Source organism: Wyeomyia smithii, chromosome 3 (genome assembly GCF_029784165.1).
Source record: "Wyeomyia smithii strain HCP4-BCI-WySm-NY-G18 chromosome 3, ASM2978416v1, whole genome shotgun sequence".
Taxonomy (NCBI): domain Eukaryota; kingdom Metazoa; phylum Arthropoda; class Insecta; order Diptera; family Culicidae; genus Wyeomyia; species Wyeomyia smithii.
Window position 1 is genome coordinate 88,730,895 of NC_073696.1, and position 21,025 is coordinate 88,751,919.

Here is a 21,025-nt window from a genome sequence, read left to right on the forward strand (position 1 = left end):
CGGAATTTACGCGGTATTTTTTTTTCGTGGATTTCGGTTTTCCTTCACTCGGAATGCAAAATTAACGCTGGTTTTTTTACTCGGATTCCGGAATTTACGCGGATTCCTGAATTTACGCGGTTTTTGTTTTACGCGGCACGTATCCCCCGCGTAAAAAGCGACTTTAGTGTACAGTGATTTTAAGACTTTCATACATAAAACGGGAGACAACTAAAATTAAGGGATCGAAGCAAACTGTGACCAAGGACGGTTGAGAAAAAGTTTCGTGTCAAATTTTTCGCGTTTTTCCTCGTGATTTTTGTGAAGAAAAATAAAACGTTCAGAGATTTATAAAAAACGCACGCTAGTCAGAAAAAATTAGTTGCAAAACCTTCGAACAAATATTCTCATCTTCGGATAATATCCCGATCAGAAGGATATAGCTATAAAGTTACCCGATCAGAAAAGCATAACAGACCAATATCAAAATCCTATCTACATTTTTGAAAAGCAATTACTTAGTAGTTTGTTATTGAATTTGTATTTTAAATATAATTAAAAAAATCCCTTTAGGGGTCAATCTCTTTTAGTTCTATATTATCACATTGAGTATAATTATTTGCGCAGAATGTTATTAACATTTTAATCTATTTGTGTTCTAATTTTACAAATAGACACATAATTTTTGTAGTTCCACCGTAACACTCACACATTGTCGCACTGATTCATTCAATAATAATAGTATCATGTTTTTGGAAAATGTGTATAAAAACATATTGGCGAACAATTTTTTAACTAGCATCTGTGTCCCTATAATATAAAGTTTTTCTTTTTTATCAACAAGAACACGTTCTACATGATAAAACATGCCATTGAAACAAACATAAGAATCATCATATGCAAATTTTCTACATATTTCTTTTGCACATATGTTAATCCCTTCATATTGGCATTTTCCAATATCATTGAAGTCAGTTTCTCGCATATGATCAGCAACAGTAACATTGTTTTCAATCGTTGTTTTCAATCTAGCATCATACTTTAATGATTTAGCTGGTAAACTCCATAGTTTTTCTGTCCATTCAAAAATTGGAGAGTTGATAGGTAATTGTTTGTTTGTTTAAAAAATATTTGGTTGCCACTTGTAAGACTGGGTGGTTGTTTGACGAATGAAAAGCCGTCAGCATTCCGTTGCCATTCTCATAAGGAAAAAGTGAAAAATTCCATAGAGCACCTGAAAATAAATTTATGTATATATATATTCGTATTTTCATTAAAAATACGTGGAGAGATAACCTAAGTTACGAACAGCATTCACTAAATGTTGTGAAATATGGACATTGTATACCATGTATGGTTTCCCATACAGTTTTTCAAAGTCTTTAACAAATTTTAATAATTGTTTTTCACACAGAGATAGAATATGTTCCTGGATATTGAACTCCAATAATAGAAACATGGTACTGGCAAACAACATTATATGTTTCAAATAAACCGATGGCAACAAATCCGATAAACATGGATAAAAACAGTGTAGTAGTATTGATTCCCACTCCGATGCTTTATATTTCGTATACTCCTCTATTTTACGCAACCGCCGAGGGAAGCTGCTGGGAAGCCGAATATTCTGTTCTTTACTTTACTCTCGAAACCTGTGTTCTCCAATAACAGTTCCCATATTGTCCGTGTAACACCTAATAGCGCCATATGCATATAATCCACTGGTAGTCCGTCAACTATGTTAAAGTTTGGCACTCCAGTCAATACGCTTAATCCTTTTATTCCGTGTATAGTTTTATGTGATCTGGATTTGTGAACTTCAAACATAACCGCTCTTGTATCATCATCTTGTCGTAATTTTGCCTTCTGATATGGGTACCGAATTTGCTTATTAACCAAATCTCCTGGATGTAAGCACATAGTGCAACCGTATTGACCATTAAATTGCTTCGAGCAAAATAGCTCGCATCTGGCAACCGAATCTAAACTGCACTGAAGAAGAATTATTTGAAAATTCTTTGTTTCAATTAACATTCCAGTCCGCAGTTTTTGAAGTTCCAAAATGATTTTTTGTGAAAAAGAGCCATATTCGGTTTACCGGTATTAAACCACAGACTAGCCAATACCAAATTATTTTTGTTGAATCTTGTTTTTGGAGGTAAATTGTTGATAACTAGAAACAAATCGGATATTGCGGATTCGAGTTCTGTTTGTATGAGGAAAATTATTTTCTGAGTCTATGTCACACCCTCTGTTCTCGTTTATTTGTCGCATACTCGTGAAATTACATAAGTAAGCTTTTCAAAACTACTGCTACAAAACACAAGAAAGTCTCCATAATATAAACGTGTCACATCTGGGATCGCTGACTGAATCATGAGAAAATATTTGATGAATAAAAACAAATCAAGAGTGCTTGCTTGAAAACATTTTCCAAGAAATTTTTTTTGCCATATATATGACAGCGGTGTGCTAAATGAGGAGGTGTGTAATTTTTATTGATTTAATTAAAAAAGCTAATTAATCAGAATTTTCGATCGAGTCGTTGAAATTGTCGATACTGATCCAAATTTAAAAGTTGTAAGCCTGTTTTAAAAGCAAAAGTTAAGATAAATCGTTATGTATAATTACTAAATTGTAGAGTGATGATTCACAATGTCATCTGAGCCTGTACGCATCTCTGCAAAAAGCATTACGAAGGATTTTCTTAAGATTAATTAAATTTCGAACTTTGAATACACGGTATTTGCAAAGTTACTATCTTTCAACGTTTGTTAATTCGTGGTAAACAAGTAACACATTATATAGATTAGTGATGGGGAAGTTATCGATATTTATCTTTTATTTCGGAAGTCGCTTTTTATCGATAATATCGTTAGTTAATATCGTTATTTCTTTTGTATTATAATATCGTTATTACTTGCATTTGAAAAATAACAAAGTATTTATTCGAAATGAGCAATTACAGTTTCTGGCTAAGAGACTTCAGAAAAATTCACAAATAAACAAAAATTAGCCAAGCTTCTATTGCCAAAGTCAAATAAGTTTGAATGAAAACATTAAAATTTATCGATAAGTTAAAGTGAGTATCGATAAAAACTAGGAAACAATCGACGTTATCATTAATGATTCTGCTCGATATTCCCCATCCCTAATAAAGATCGCTGCACGGAGCAGCCTTGTTTACCAAGGTGTAATTTGGATGAATCGAATCGAATTTATTTTAGTTCTTACTATGATTGTGTTCTATTTGCACCAAAGTGCATGAAAAGCCAGTGATAAAAAAAACTATTTTATTGCTAGAACTAGATAACTCGAAATTTGGCGGTTTATAGTTAAGTATGGCATCATATTTATCGCGTCGAGCTCTATGACATATCCAAAACTTGTTGAAATACGATTACAAGAAAAAGTGTTATTCGTCAATTACAAAACTAGATATCTCAACGTAAAACAAGTGTGTTTTGTGCCAAAACTGAATTACTCGGTTCTTTGTTGATTTTTTCGTTGCTTTAACAGACCTGGAATGATACGGATGGTTTCAGGAAGTCTAAGCCATTTAAAATGGCATTTGAATCGTCACCAAAATAAGTCAAATTTTCAAACTCTTTTTTCTCGAAACGTTAATTTTCGAGTTATCTAGTTTTAGCATTGAGGGGACGAAATCATCGTTTCAGATTCAGATAAATTGAAATCACTCTTACTGTTAACGTACGCAGTGACATTTTCCCCACCTTTGCATTTATCACTTCGCTCAATTGAGCTCGTGTTGTCTCAACGATGATTTCTGACCAGGCTTATGACACTCCTCTATCTTGATTATGGAAAAACAACAAAAATTAATTGAATTGAATGTGATTATAAATGACGTAATATTGAAACAATATTAATAAGAATGCCACTTTCTCTTACAATATTTATAGTACTACATCGAATATACCTTCGCACAATATCAGACAAAAGCCAAAATGTCATCGATGCTGAAATGATCGTTGGCAATAATACTCGTCTAAAACAAGTTCAAGCGCATGAATTGTCGCTTATCAAATAGTACATAAAAAATAATGGCCAAAATAATTTTCACATGCGCATATTAGTTTAATGCAAATGCTGCAGCTCGACAGGGGGTTGGATAGTTTTTTCAAGCGTTGTTACCAGGTATACGAATACGTTGAAGTGTACAGAATCACATCTAATGTTTGTAGAAAATTATTTTTTGCATTTATCAAAATGACCATCTTGAAGCCATTGAATTACACATCTCCCAGTCATATGATATTATTACAAAGCAAACATGTGCAATTCGTGTCGAGTTTCCATAAAACAAATCTACCTGCAATAACTTTTTTATCAACACTTAGTAAACTGGCAACTTTGAAGACACACTTCATCAATGATGCCAAATTGGAAGATATGTCTTCAACTTGACGACATTTAACCGGTTGTGAAGACAGTCAGGTTTGAGAAGACAAAGTGAAGATATTGGAAAATATATGAAGACATCCGCAATCAGCTGAGGTGGTGGACCCTTTTTGCTTGACAAATTCCGGTTCGCCTGTACTTATTCCAGCCTCCCGCTCATTTTCATCTTGCATTTCGGGTGTGAAGACATGTCAAGAATTTTTTTCGCGGAATATATTGAAAAAAAGGCCTGACATCCCTGCACTTCGTGTTCAATTCTAATTCAAGTTGATAATGCTCACATACTTCCTCACATACTTCGTTCCAAGTGCGTTCAGTTTGTACGCGTCGTGAGATCCATATAAGTGAAATGGCGAAAACGCGATCCAAGTATATTTCAGTAGGTGAAAGAAAAATGCGGGCGGCGGCAAATGAAAAAAATTTAGACTTTGTGCAGAATACTCCCGAAATTGAAACCGTTTACAAAGGAAAAAAACAAATGTGGTAACAAAATGACTGCCAAACCTCTAAACACTAGTCTTCAGTATGCTTACTCTACCAAAAAGGAAAAAAACATTGGGAAAAGGTAAAAATGTGTGCCTGAACAAATTACTGTTGCAACTTGCAACAACCTAACTCTCAGATTTCTAATTTTACATGTACTTTTTGTTTTGCATAGGTATCTTAAAAAAGCAATCGAATGTTGATATCAAGCCGAAAAAGATAAAAGATGTGAATCTCAGAGCTTTACCCAAATCGAAAAATCGGGATGCCAAGGTCCTCAAAGAGGAAAGCGAAATGCTGGAAACCAAGTCGAATGGATCTTGTAGTAAGATGAACAAATGCTGGTAGCAGTTAAAGTTAATTATAAATTTCTGTTTCAGCTATGCCTGAGGAGGAAAATGGAGAAAATATAAACGGTTCCCTACATCAATTTACCGAATATAATAACTCTATTGAAGAAATAATGACTGTTTTTGATAGTGATATAGAAGCCGAAAATAGTAAGTATAAATATAGCATTTTAAACCAGCATTGATACAGTGTTTTAAGTTTATTTTCATCTTGTAGGTTCTGAAAACGACGATGCCAGAAATATTGAAAATATGACAAAAAAAAATCAAAGACTTGAAGGAAAAAAATATAAAATTAAAAAAAGCTTACGATAAAGCACTGGAAAGAATATTTAGATTGACGGATATTCTTAACTCAAAAGTTTGTGGAGAGCCGACCGAAAACGTATTTACAGAAGTTCCTGGGTTCCCGGATAGAACTACATTAAAAAGATTTTCAGAAGCTGCAACAAGTGATTTTGTTTTTGTTAAGCTCATGATGAAAGATGGCCAAATGGCTTGAAAAACAAGTCCGTAATCGGTCGTGCCTCAAACAACCCTTGAGGTCGGCCATCGCGAAAACGGCCATTAAATCCACTCGTACAAATTGAGCCACGCGAACAACTTTCACCAGAAAAAGTCAAATACATTGGAGGTAATTAAAAGAAAACATGAGAATTTAAGATATTTAGAATATTTTTACATATTTCAGATCGTTTTATTGAGCACCGAATTTTTCAAAGTGATCCTCCAGTGATCGCGAAACAGAGATCCGATGAATGTAACCGTCTCATGACACGTATGGTTTCAAACTATGGCGCTGTTTAAATCTTGTTGCTGCTTTCAGGTTTTCTTGTTTATGACCTTAAAGAATTACCTGCTACTCTGATCAATGTATTATACTAATTTCATAGAACTGTTGTTTTTATGTTTGACGCAAAACGAAAAATAATAAAACAAATCAATATTTGAGAATTTTTTGCATTACTTTTGACTACAAAATCCCGAAACTAAACTGGTTAATTTTAAGGATTAAATTAATTGAAACATAATTATATCAAATTCTGTAAGAACATTTATTTTTCAATGATATCTCAGATTGTAAGAATTTTGTTTCGACTATATCAGTGGTTGTTATTATTTATAACAACATTTGGTATAAACCTGTTCTATGCGGTATCTTATTTTGTTAGAGATCTGTTACGCATATAACTGGGATTGTTACAAATTTGATATAGGTTGAAGCATTTTTTGTTTTGATTTCTGTTATTTTAACACCTAACGGGATCATATTTGGAACAAAACCTGATAGTTTTTTTCTCATAACAAACAAACAGCCTTTGTTATAATTTTGTTTTGCCTTTCTGATCGGGTACGCAATTATATCAACAGGGATGCATGAACAGAACGGTATCGAGCGGTCACGTCTGAAGTTTTCCCTGTAGATCAATGTTTCGTCGCGTTTAATCCGGTGAAAAGTGATTGAAAAATAAAGTGGAGGGCTCCATAGTGCTAGTTTTGTTCAAGATATAGGAAAAAATATCATTGAACTCGCGTGATGTTTTAGAAAAAAATGTGTTCAATGTTTTCGAAATTTACAAGTGTTTTTTTTTTTTTAGAAAGTTGTGAATAGTAGCGTTTTGTGTGTTGCGCAAAATGCGTATAGTAATGCCGTGAACATAAATCGACAGAATGGCTGGAAAGCATGTAGTGTGGTACTACGCCACCGTCGTCTGCAGCAGATTTTATTTTACATTAGCCATCGGCTAGTGATAGCAGTAAAGAAACTTCTTTCAGCAACGGTCCAGATAAGTACCTATGACTAACAACAACTTATGACGACTTATAACCAATATAAAATTATATTGTTTTTCGTGGTTTTACAAGTGAAACTTTATATGGGGGTTTTTTGTAATAGCCAAGCAAAAAAAATAAATGAAATAGAATAAAACTTAAACTTAAAACTATCTTAAAGTGAGCTAATTGTTGTATTGGAGAGTCGCAATAGTTTTTGTCTGAATTTGTTGATAATTTAGTTTGACCATTTCATAGTATAAATGGAACTCAAATTTGTTTCCTAATTCATATTCCTTTCAGAGAGCGAGTAATGGCGCTATAACCATAAGCAAAAATGCTAGGACTAGAGTTAGTACTCAAGTTCCAACCGTAACAGTTGAAGCGAGTAAAGGCGCTATATCCTCTGTTTTGAAACCAGAACATAAGGAAGAAATACCTATGTTCCATCCCAGTAGATTGGTCAACAAAGGAGTGTACTTTCTTAGCTTTATTACTCCCAACGAATTAGGTATATTACTTCTTACATACGGATCGGTTGGTACGGATTGTCCCCGATCTTAGATTATATTATATTATATTACGCTACACAGTAGGCCTGGCCGTTGACAAGAAAAATGTGTGGAAATCATTTTTTAAATGATGGATATCATTTTCCAGGATCCTTTCAAGTACTGGTTGTGATAGTGTAGACTAGACTAGACTAGACTCAAACGGGAGACAACTAAAATAAGGAAATATTTTTGAAACGCTTTTACTCAACAACAAACACGATCAGTGAGATATAAGAGTATGTATAAGCTCTTTCCCTTCTCTTTATGGATTTTCGTTTTATTTTGTTCATGTCCTATGTATGCCTAAAATGGAGTAAAGGCAAGGAGCGTGGTGTAAGGGTGTACAATGCGCTTCTAACGGAACTACATAAAATGTTTGACAAACATTTCACGGTAAACCATTTTAAAAGTGAAAGTCTTCCAGCTTTGTCTGTGTATAAATTCTTACAAACCTCAACAACAAGATGTGTACCAGAACGAATATGTGAAGAAAAAAATTTGATTCCATATGCTTTTATTATTCAGTAAAATGATTCCAATATTCAGGAAAAAGAAAATAAAAACTGAAATCAAGATCTCAAAAACATTCAGAAACATGATGAAAACATTCAGATATAAATCCAGGAAATAGATGAGTACAAAAACCGATCTTTGAAAAATGTCCAAAAATTGATTAATAACTTGTATATCTATGAATCGGATCAAAAATCGATAAATAATTAGGTTCAGATATCATCCGAAAACTCGGTGCGAGACCGATTTTTATAAGAGCTGCTTCAGCGTTCATATTTCAATGTTCTTCTTCATCTTTAATCTTCATTTTCATTATAAATAATAGTAAGTCGCTGTCCACATGTCACGACTTAACTTAAGTAATTCGAGAACTAACCACAAAAATGAAACCAATTTTTGCATGTGGAGTTTTTTTGAGTAATAAATATTACTGTGGTAGTTCTACATCCCTCCATTCTGTGGAAGGGAGGACTCCCATACAAATGAAACACAATTTTTTACATAACTCAAGAATTAATCAAGTAAATGGAACTAAAATTGACATGAGGAGGTTTTTGGGGGCAAGACAAATTTTTTAAGATGGGTTTTATCCTCTCCTTTTTCGAAACAGAGGGATCTCATACGTAAGTAAAAAACAAATTTCTACATAACTCGAGAACTAATCACGCAAATAAAAAATTTGAATAAAGAGGATTTTAGAGTACGAGAGATGTGCCTATGACGGTTTAACACACCTTCCCTCTCTATAAGGGGGGCTCTCACGCAAATGAAACACAAATTTCAACTAATTTTTCCAGAAAACAGATAAAAATGATTAGGATGATGCGCAGAAGCAAAAATGACGGAGTACTACCCGATATGTGTATTTCCGTATCCAGGTTGATTCACATACGCCTGAAAGTAACCCCAAACACTATTTTGAAATCTAAGATGGCAGCTTCCGGTTTCGTGGTTTGAACATGGCTTGAACATGGATTAAAATCGATACGAGGGAAGATCTTGAAAATGATTCAAAAATAAATGCCGACATTAATTCAAAACCTAATCCCTGTCTGTCCGTCTGTCTGATCTAGACTTGGAAATTACTGAACTGATCGGCGTGAAATTTCATACAAGGAAGTTTTTTGGACTCAGAGGAACATTCTCATGATGGCTTGAGATTCCTCTGGAAGGCAGGACACCCATGTAAATAAAACACAAATTTCATGGTGGCTTGACACACCTTTCTCCTCTGAAAAGAAGAGCTCCCCTACAAATGAAGCACAAGTTTTACATAACTCGAGAACTATTCAAGCAAATGAAACCAAATTTTGAACGTGAGGATTTTATAGTACAAAAAATATTTCTATGTTGATTTCTTACACAAATAAAACACATATTACAACCAACTTTTCCGAAAAATAGCTGGGGATGTTAAGGGATGATGCACACGGGCTATTTTGAGTTACAAGATGGTGACGTTTCTGGAAAACAGACTAAAATGGCCGAATACCACCCATAACCACCCAGTGGAGAATTTTGTTAATTTACAGCTTATAGAGTTATTATTAAGCGGGTTACGGCTGAACTATAGCTTAATAAGTTGTTATTTGACAAAATTGTTTTTGAGCAGAGTGATGCTCAGAGGCCAGAAATTTATTCTACATGTCACTTTTAAATCTAGAATGGCGACTTCCGGTTTTTAAAAAATAGCCAATAATGACCATCCAATTTGGGTATATCCGTAACCAGAGAAACCTAGTTTCAACCCCAGACACCATAATGAATTTTAAGGTGGCGACTTCATTTTTTTTGGAAAACTGCCCAGACTGGCCGAATACTACCAAATATGGTTGTTTTTCGGAACCAGAATAATGCTTAGAAGTTAGAAATTGACACCATCTTTGGCTTTTGATATAGAAGAAAAATCAGAAGTAGTCTCTTAAGGTGGCATCTCCTTTTTAAAAAAAAAAAGAAAAAACAAGGTTCAGGACATGTGATTATATAAGCTATTTGATTTCATTGTTTCAGCTTCCGGCTGCAGAAATTTTCTCCAGACAATTGCTGGAGATTGACAATGGAGAAGTATCAGTTGAGGTTTCCGTTTGATTGATTTCGTTCTCGTAATATTCCTGCCGCCTGATACCAACGAAAGAAAAACTTATTATGATTGTGTTTCAGAAAATCTTTTAGAGACATGTTAACCGATTTGACGATTTAACACAATATGTTGATTTTCAACAGTATTGTTAACAAACAAAAAAAAATTAAATAAATCAGTAGATTGTAAAAATAGTCGTAATTACAAACCTGAACCAGTCAAAATTATGTAATGGGACAAGATTAAACGTAAATCATTCAAAAACAAATGTATTACAAGTAACGTGATTTTGAGCAAAACTCAAGGTGAGGATGTTGTAATGATACAATAAAACCAATCATTGCAAGCGAATTACCTTTTGAGTTGGAAAGTATCAGATTCCTTTGTCATTAAGAATTCCCGTGCCTGCAATGTTTATAATTATTTTAGAAAGAAAAAAATGTGCGGGACGTAATTTGCCGGATCAGTTAGTCAAGATATAAATTCGAAAATTGATATAGAATTTAATGTTTGATTGATTGGACAACTATTCCGAAAGCTATTAACAACTCATTTTTCAAGTTGATCGAGAAACGGATACAATAATTTATTTATACATTGTGTGAAAATTGATTCAGAAATTGGTAAATAATTTAAGCCAAAGATTGTTCCAAAAATTGATGCCGAAATCCAGCATTTTATTGATTTATTAACCTGATGAGGAAAATAATAAAAATGATGATGAATTATTCCGAAAACTTGTATATCCACAAATCTGGATAAAAATCGATATGGCATCCAAAATCAAATAAATCTTCTATCGCCATAATCTATCCGTGTCAATGCGGCTTTCAAAACTATCGAGTGTGGTTAAGTAGCAACAAACCGGAGCATTGTTGAGGTCACGGCAATTAATTTTCATGGTTGTGAATTTCGTGTGTGCTTCAATTCAAACCGGTTGCATTCCTGTGGACCTGCTGGTTGCATTTTAATTCACAAAACACTGGCATGCGGACGGTAAATTCTTTCCCAGTAGGATCTGCTTATTGAAGGGAGGGGAAATTGTATTTTTGGTCAAATACTGATCTACATCATTTTACTGGGAGCATGTCCATAAAACTATAAAGTAACAACGAGGTACCGCATTATTATGAATAAACAAAAGGATCTGAGCAGCTCACTTTCTCCGGCAAAGTTTTCCTGGAGTACAATAGTTCACTGGAAAGCCTCCCAAACTGTTCGTGCAAACAGTTATCCTCTTGGTTTGACAAAGTGTCCAATCCCGTAACAATTGGAACCAGAATAGGAACCTCAAGAATTTCAGCTTGAATCCAGGAGAGCAACCGATAACGATGCGATGCTTGTCTCGTACGTACGTGTGCAACCGGACGCACCGACAGATAGGGAGATGAATGGGGTGTGCCGTAATTCATTATGTGGGAATCATTCAACGGCTCCGGAAGAAGCAGCTACCTAGTGGCAACCGGCTAAGAGCTCGATTGTAGGTGAAGGATTAACGTGTGACCGTTGGGACTCTTTTGTATGAGCTGCTTGAACAGGTATGCTGCTGCGGGTCAAGGAGGGTGGCCTCGAACGGGTCGAATGAGGTCTAATGGAACGGGTAGTTGCAGAGTTGATATATTTCAGGGGGAAATGGGTTATTTTTTATACTTTAAGTTGAGAGAAGACTCTCGTGCCACTGAAGTGGTGCGGTGGAAGACTTGATAGTCCTGTGTGCAGTTTTTTTCGCGTGTTGACCGGATGGAAGAAGGATTCTTTCTTTGCTGGCGAAGAAACATATTGGATGACCGTGCTCTGAAAAATAACTAGAATGCATTAAACATTTTAAAATCCCCGTAACCTGGCTCGTGTCTTTCAGTTTCTCTTAAAGCACTATAAAATATGACTGAATTACGGCGCTATCTTATGTGCATAACAATTATAAATTGAAAAATAACACCAGAGCACACAAAAGAAAGAGAAAAAAATGAGAATCGTTTTAATTCTATGAGGCAGACAATAAGTGAAATTATAATCATTGAAAAATATTAAACTAACTTTCTAGACCGCCAAGGGCCTATCGCAGGGTGCGTTTTTTCACAGCCGAAAAAGTTTTTCGAAAAAGACTTAAGTTGTAGTAAAAAGGTTTTAAAACATGGTTACCCAACCCAGGCTCGCCGGGGGCATTACGTTAATCCTTTCTAGTGTTTCATCATCCGGCGCTTTTCACACAACCAGATTATAATCGCGTTACGAAGTGGAGTGATGCTCTTCCAGTGGTTTGCTGTCAAAAATTAGAGTTTGTTTGAAAAAATAATATAAATCGGCTGAATATGCAGATCATAAATTTGATTTTAAAACTTCAGTCGTTTGCTCGTTAAAATCACATAACAATCGTTACAATCTCAAATCAATGTAATTATACTTTTTCGTAAGTGGCATCATTATTAATTTGAATTTATCGAAAAAAAATCAATGCTCAATGAGGTGATTGAAATGCGTAATTAAGCTTGAAAGTGGGCCGGCAAGTTGGTTCGATTCATCCTTTTATTGCTGGAGCAACCACTATATAATATATTCAAATTTTGTTCTGCAGATGACACACAACTATTTACGGACTTTCCAAAACCACTTTGTACGCACAATCAAACATGAAAATCGCTTGAACGCCGGCATTTTGTGTCTGCACCGGATTTTGGACCGAATTTCCATACAAATTAATTTATTGGCACGTCAAGCGAAACCTTTATCGATCGATTTTGGGCGAAACTTTTAAACGCAGCCAGACTAGGAGCAGCCTGTGCTATCTTATTGGATACCTTTTTTTATTTAGCCAAATTGACATTTTACATCCTCTTATTGGCAGCAACATCTGATTCTTCAGTTTGTTACAGTTAATACCAGGGAAAAAACGATAGCAAATTGTTCATTGGAAACTACCGAAGAGGAAAAAGGTTAGGTTTTTACGACATGCTGGCATTTTACGAGAATATACACATCTAAAGTTAAATTTTGCTGCGGTGCAAAAAAGTTGACAGAAACGAACAGCGAAAAGAAAGAATATCTAATAACATACGTCCTTGAAAACATTATTTACCCCATTACGTGTGCGGTTTATCGTGCAAACCGGTGATTTGCTGTCACTTGAGCGGAATTGATTTCATCAGAGCTCGACTCGTTATCATCCTCCCCAAATCGAGCAAACGATGCACACAAAAAAAATACATTCTTCACACAAGCCACCAAAGTGGTCCCATTCAGCTAGTGACAATGCGGAAGCTTACCGGATCGACTGACAGCTTAGACACATCCGTGCAGAGCCCTTTTTCACACGGAACTTACCCACCGCGTGGTACAGTCTCTGTTGTCATCCGTTTTGCCGCTTCCATTCGGTGTTTCGACACCCGCCAGTACATGGATGGGAGTTTGCTCCTATTTTCCAACGCAACAACGGCGGTTCTCAATGGAGGGAAACTTTCTCACTGGTACTTATTGGGAAAACATCTATAGTTTCGTCTTGGGTACAATATTTTCGCACGATGATGGTAAGCCATTTCTTTGCCTTTGGAACAAGTAACCCAATACTCGAGTTGGAAATTTGTCATTTTGTTGGTTGAATGAACGGCTTTAGAATACGACATTCGAAAAGTGTTAGCGAATTGAAATACTCTCAACACTAATCATATTTCTCGCTCGAAACCTCAATCCTTCTAATCAGTTTGTAATTTGATAACTGGATTCTATAGTTTTAAACTAGGGCACGTGAGCCAGTTATGGCCATATCGCATTTGCGCAATGGTACCAGTTATGGCAATAAGTATTACATTTAAACTCCGTAGGCCATGACTGGTACATTTTATAGGTGTTGCAATAACTGGTACTCCCTCCCTACTTCGATTATTTGAACACTAAATTTCCGATGAAATATTTCTCTTTGATTAGACATTCATGTCACGACTTATGACATGTGAGCAGTTCCACAAAAAATGTCACAGTTTTTTTAACTGTCATTTTTTATTTGGCTGCAACTTTGCATAGACGTTTCTATAGGCAAAAGAAGCCATTTTGTGTTACTGGTTAATTTTTCGGTACACTACTCATTTCTGAGAAGCTATTTAAAAATGCTATTTTGGAAAGGTATAGATGATTACCAGTGAAGGCATAAACTCTTGCGAAGTTGAACTTTTCCAGAATAGAATTCAACTTAAATCTGTTGTCTCTCTATAGTTTGGGTTTTTTTGCACCGCACACTCTGATCGATTGAGTTTAAATGCATGCAATGCGTGCAGTGCACAATGTATTCAACGTTGCAGGCGATGATGTGACGGGATGATTTTGGTTTTAAGATCGAATTTATGCTTTCAAAGGCCAATGCAACAAACTGTTCGATTTTTATGCAGTTGTAGTTATGCAGGATTCAAACTCGAATCTAACTCAAGTGTACTGCACTGTTAGTAAGGTTTATGTGCAACTGACAATAAAAAAACTCATATGGATACGTATGGAAAGTCACACTGCCTACTCTGATGATTACAAATATTTTTAGGGCCAGAAAGGTTTGTTTGATCGGTGTGACGCAACGTCTCCAGCAAAGTTGTGGATAATAACTTTGTATTTCCGAAAAAATACGCTCTAAAAAAACCGAAGAAAAAAACCTGAAAAAAAATTTAAAATTTGTTATCTTAAGATGCTCATTATTTCAAAATTCATTTTTTTTTCATAAAAACGAATAACGAATAACGAATAACGAACGAATGGAAAAATCAGAAAAAAAGTAATAATTTTTTGAAAACAAAATGATACCACGTCCTTACGATCGTTAGGGTAAGGAAGGATGTTTTAAGAAAGAAGGTGTAGCAGTCGTTGCTGTCGGAAACCGAGTTTGTCTCTGCATCTCCAAGACTGCGATGGAAAGGTTGGGTTGTGTCATCGTGGTAAGCGACTGAGTCGGACAGTGTTGCGCGCAAAGGAAACTTATTGCGAAGGCGAAAAATAAGTATCTTTCTTGTCAGATCCCGCTGGCCTATACGAGCAGCGCGCGCGAATACACTTCACTACCGGAAGTATCCAAGTGTTTATATATTCGTTTAGGGTACATCCATAAATTACGTAACGCAAAAAAACAATTTTTGGACCCCCATATGTAACGAAAATAAAATAAAGGTATATTTACTCTTTGGGTCCCAGCATATTGATGTTGTATTAGAAGCAATAATTGAAGTATAAAATGTGAAATGTGACGTTATATTTGTGCTAAAGAAGTATCGAAATAAAAAAAAAGGACTCCTAATTTCAAACACTTTAATCACGAGCAATACCGGGAACGCTCAAATAGTACAATATATTTTGATCAATCAATTTCGTTTCTTTCCATAATTTTTGAACCACGTATCAAATTGTTATGAAATTAGTTATTTGTACGTTTGAGAGACAACCCGTATGTTCAAATAAGTCGTGTAATCTTTGAGTTAATAGACCTTTGTTGTTTTCAGAATTTAATACACAATGGTTGAAATAAAAGTACGATTACAATTAAATGAAATGGCAACCAAACTGCTCATTTGACACTATGATTGATGAATTTAGTCCAGCTTTCTTTGGGAAACGAATGAATTTGAAAATTTATCTGATCATGTTTCTTTTTACAACTTTTGAACCACATGCCTAATCGTTAAAATTTTTTTTAGTTAACCCTTAACTAGCCTGTGAATTTGATACCAATATTGTTTAAATCGGTCCAGTGAGATAATGAAGTATCGTGATTTTCACATTTTGATACATTATAAACAAAGTTACAGTCCATGGATCGAAGCAATCTGCGACCGCGAGTGGACGTAAAAAAGTTTTCGCGTGCGAATTTTTGCTCAAATATAAAAAATTTGCGAAGATTTTGAAATTCTGAAAAGTGTCTTCCGTTTTTTTTGTCATTTTTTGTTGGTTGTATGGACGGTTTGCGAACTGCAGTGTAAGTGATTTAACACCCTGTATATGGTCTCATTTAGCGGTTTTATCGGTGTTCCTGTATCGCAAGTGCAATGAACTCTACCGGAAGAAACAGTCACGGCAAACATGCAGGACACGTTAAACAAGAAGATTGATCGTCTGCTTCCTCCACACATCCCTGACGAAATAATCAATTTGGCTCTCAGAGGATGATTGACGCAACTAAATTCACACCGCATGTAAAAAGTGTGAAATTTGTGAAAGTTTGTTGTTCTCTCGCTAGCTTGGCGATGGTTTTTCTATTATTTGTTCGCACCAGCGAAAGAGAGAGAGAGAGAGAGAGAGAGAGAGAGAGAACGTACTCGGGAATGAATCATTTTTGACAGTGAACCAGTCGTTCCGTATTGGAGAAAAGAGATTCCCGGATTATCCTCTTCTCGTTTTAGAAAACATTTAAGCATGATGAAGAAAAAACAACGTTTTTTTTTCTACATCTAAGGCCCGGAAGCTAAGTATTCTTTTTTTTTTATTTATTATTGATTGTTGATCCTTGATAATTGATGCACCAAAAGCTACCAGAGCTGTGCATTTATATATTACTGCAAATCGTATCCTGTGATACTCGTAGAGATGCAGTGGAACCCGCGGTCTCTTGACAAAATGAGCATCACCATCCCTTTCCTTCCGTAGTAGTACCGCCTTTTGATCGTGGCCGGCGTCGTTATTGGTCAGTTGTAAAAGCATGAGCCAGTAAAAATTGCACAATGAGAATGTAATGCTAGTCCCAAGCACCATTTACTGGTTCATTTTGCAATTTTTTTGGTTCGACCGGAGTGCAACTTCGGGCAGTCTACCTATGCTATGCTATTACAGAAAAAGTTACAGTCCGATTACAAGGAAATTTAATAGCATGTTATAAGGCAGCTAGACCTTTTATTTGACAGTAATTTTTTGAAAATCAGTTCAGCCATCTCTGAGAAAAGTGAGTGAGTTTAAGTAGTCTTCGGAATGTGTTTCTTTTCATAGCTAGATTTCACATTTTTAAACATTACAGCCAAAGTAACAGTCCGATTGCAAAACAAATCAATTTGGTCTTGCAAGGCAACTAGACCTTCCATTTGACACTAACTTTATGAAAATCGGTCTAGCCATCTCTGAGAAACATGAGTGAGATTAAACAGTCTCCAGAACACGTTTCTTATCAAAACTTTTGAACCACATGTTCAATATTTATAAGATTCAAAAACTAAAGGTATTTTAGGTAGCCCGTTCATTTAAAACCAATTTTGTTCAAATCGGTTCAGCAGTTTCCGAGATAATGAGGTTTCGTGATTTTTTTTCATTTTGATACATAACCTCTAAACTAAAAATCCGATTACAATAAAATTCAATAGGGTCTTATGGCGCAACTAGACCTTTCATTTGCAATTGATTTCATGAAAATCGGTCCAGCCATCTTTGAGAAAAGTGAATGAGAATAAAAATCTGCACACACACATACACATACACACATACAAACACACACGCACACATACACACACATACACACACACGTACACACACACATACACACACAGCCCCGACTCATACTCTCATTCATTTACACATTTCAACGTATATATTAAAACGGTCAACATATTTCTCAACTGTTATTGAAGGTAATCAAAAATCTTTACGTTAATACTTTCGCTACCCACTGTCTCACATCTTGTCCTGAGTGATACGTACCTACATATATGATGAAAATAACTGACTGTTTTTTTACATTATGATTTGGACCACTGCGACCATTATTTTGATCTTTTCTGGTATATCTCTTCTTTAGTTTAGGTACTCGTGGCAGACATATCACTATTGATGGAAGTGATCGTCGTTGTCATATCGCACCCTTTCTCCCAATTGGGCAGTGAATTTCGTATGAAATGTATCACCTCATTAGGATTCGCAGACCAGACCTCTAAAGGCTCCAAAGTTCCTTTTCCAAAGGCTCTTATTCTGCGCTGTATTAGTGCACTGCAGTGGCAGAGCAAATGATCTGCGGTTTCACATTCGAACCCGCAGAAACGACAAATTTCGTCATCTTTCTGACCAATTTGTTTCTGGTGTTGCTTACTTGGACAGCGTCCTGTAAACAGTCCAGTAATTGTCTTTAGTCCCTTTTTATTTAAACTAAGCAATTGCTGGCATTTCTTTACGCTTGGTTTTATAAAGCGTTTAGACTGTCGTAGCCCTACTGAGCATATCCAGTTCTCTTGTATTGTCCTATGTTCCCAGGTTTTCAATTCTGCTTTCAAGGCGCTTGATGACACCCCACAGAACGGTTTTGGGCCAATGCAATTGGTACATAACCCCTGTATAGCTAACGTATCGGCTTTTTCATTGCCTTCCACTCCTCAGTGACCAGGAACCCAGTACTTGATTCCTTTCTGCCAGTTGTTTTAGTGAAAGGATGCACTCCCATACTAGCTTAGAGGTACATGTGAAGGCTTTCAGTGCGTTAAGTGCTGCTTGGCTATTAGAAAAAAGGCATGTGTTAGCATGCCTGTATTTCCTTTTTTTTACATACTTCAAAAATATTGTTTCGTAGGTTCTCAGTTCCGTACTGAAACATTTTTTGCTTATTGGATATTGAATTATTCATATCCAAATGTATGTCAGATCTGTCAGAAGATGACAAGAACGAGGAGTTTTTCCCAAACTGTCTGTTAATTCACTCCTGAGAAAACTTACTCAGCTACAGGGGTGAATATTGGCTGTTTATTAACAATCGATAGATTCCAATCATGGTAAAAATTTCGAGGTGTTGTAAATTGAAAACTTGATGTTCATCGTTATTCCGTACAATATTTTGAATGAAAAGACTCAAGATCAATCAACCGTTAGCCTTCACAGTCAGAATCTGAATACAGTTGTATCCGGCCAACCCGAAATACAATCCGTTTCCTTAAAAACACATAATAAATAACTATTCATTTGATTTATGTCTTTTTGAAGGATATATCTTTACCATGTACCAAAGAGGTAATACTTCTATTTTTCTTGAATGCTCGAAAACGTTTCAAGCTTATCCGATATTTCATATCACTTATAAAATTTTCATAGTTGCAATCAATCGTTTTGTTCCATGTATGTAGTTTTAAAAATAACGTCCAAATTGTGTAAACCCGTTTGTTCCTAGCAAACAAGATTTCATGAAATTTATTTGTAAGTCCGCAAACTTTAACACAATGTTCGTTATGATATCTATTTTTTCTCAGTTGTGAATTAAAAAAATGACGTCTCGAAGGAGCGAAGTACCCCTAGTATATTCTTTTCCGTTTTCCGGTTTAGTGGCTCAATGTATAGCACAAACAGTACCATACTCAGAGGGTAACCCCGTCGTACAGAGCCTCCTATCTTGATCTCAGGTGTTAAAACCCTATAGAAGAGCACCTTGGAGCCTGCTCTTCTATAAAGTAGCAGGATGTAACTATTAGTCTGTTTGGGACAGTTGAGTTTTGCTGAACTTTCCATAAGCACTTTTGGTCAACAGAACAATTGCTTTTTCTTTGCTTATTTTTCTACAATCTTCCAGGGATACAAACACTTTGTCCTAGACCAATTGTTCGGCATGCAGCCAGAGCGAGCCAAGCGCCAAAAACATTATTTCGAGTAATCGGCGTTCAAAGTTCACCCACCTCGTATGTTTCCTGCGAGCTGCTATACAAAATTTTTGTTATAATGTCATAATGAACTGTTCAAATGATATCGTTTCTTCATCAAAGACAGATTATTCATTCTCACATCGACTGGTGTTAATAACTCATTTAAAAAAAAAAAATGGCGCTTGGTTCGGTCTGGTCGCACGCCGACCAATTATAGATCGCAATCGAAAAAATTCAACACTCTTTATTCGCATGGCAAAAACTAATTAAATCTCGAGTTACATTATTTTAGAGTGTAATGCTTACATGTGCGAAATTTCGTCAACATCTGTCAAGTGGTGTGAAAAATCCAGAATATGGTCGGAATCGTGAAACTTTACGACAATCACCTGACAATCACCCGCAAACACCCCCCCCCCCGTGGTTTTTCGTGGTCTTTTGGTTCTAGTTCTTTCAGATTTTTTTTTTGAATTTAAAAGTGGTGTTCAAGTGACTTTCAGAGCGTGGAAAAATACGTTTTTTGACACAGATATAAAGCTGACATCTTATCAAACAAAATTGTAACGATTATTTTTTTTTTCTTAAAAATAATTTTTGGAAGTACCGTACTCTATTATTGGCACATTTTTGCACCAACTGATTGCTTAGGATGAAATAACGTATATAAACATGCAGACTTTGTCAACTCTTGTGAACAAATAGGTTGAAAAGTATTTTTAAACTTGCAGTTTTCACATAAAAATGCAAATCTACTGTTCCACAATATCCAATTTTTTTAACTTTGTTTTAATTTTTAGGGCCTAAAAAGATGCATATTTTGACGTCAATAGAAAGCTTCTAACGCTTGTTAAAAAGTTATAGATATATTTATACTCTACGCTCTAAAAGTTTTTTTCCCGTGTTAGGTGTTTTCGTCACTGCGACCAATTTTTTGATATTTTGTGACTTATTCCCCCTTTTTAATTTTGCTTAGTCAGGATAACGTATCACTATTGGAAGTGGTCGTTATAGTCTGGCCAATAGCATTAGTCCAGTCCGGTATTATACTTCGTATGAAGCGCTCAACCGTACTGGGATTTGTTCTCCAGATTTCAGAGGGTTCCAGAAGACCTCTCTCGAAGAACTTATATCTTTTGATAAATATTGCTGGACATCGGCGTAACAGATGTTCCGAGTCTTCTTTTTCCATGCCACATACTCGACATGTATCATCTTGAAGTTTTTTCATAACCTTCAAATGATAACGGCTCGGACAATGCCCTGTTATTAAACCAGTATACGTGCTTAGATCTTTTTTTGAAAGAT

At 35.6% G+C, this 21,025-nt stretch overlaps 2 protein-coding genes across 5 annotated transcripts in view; both read left to right on the top strand.

Moving 5' to 3' along the window:
* LOC129732484 (uncharacterized) overlaps positions 1-21,025 on the top strand; it is a 227,407-nt gene that overhangs the window by 7,616 nt on the left and 198,766 nt on the right. The window lies entirely within an intron of this gene.
* LOC129732485 (uncharacterized) lies at positions 4,678-6,094 on the top strand. Its single transcript, XM_055693393.1, has 5 exons — positions 4,678-4,966; positions 5,060-5,209; positions 5,265-5,384; positions 5,452-5,868; positions 5,926-6,094. Exons 1-4 carry the CDS (start codon positions 4,927-4,929, stop codon positions 5,547-5,549), a joined length of 408 nt encoding a protein of 135 aa, XP_055549368.1. The 5' UTR covers positions 4,678-4,926; the 3' UTR covers positions 5,550-5,868; positions 5,926-6,094.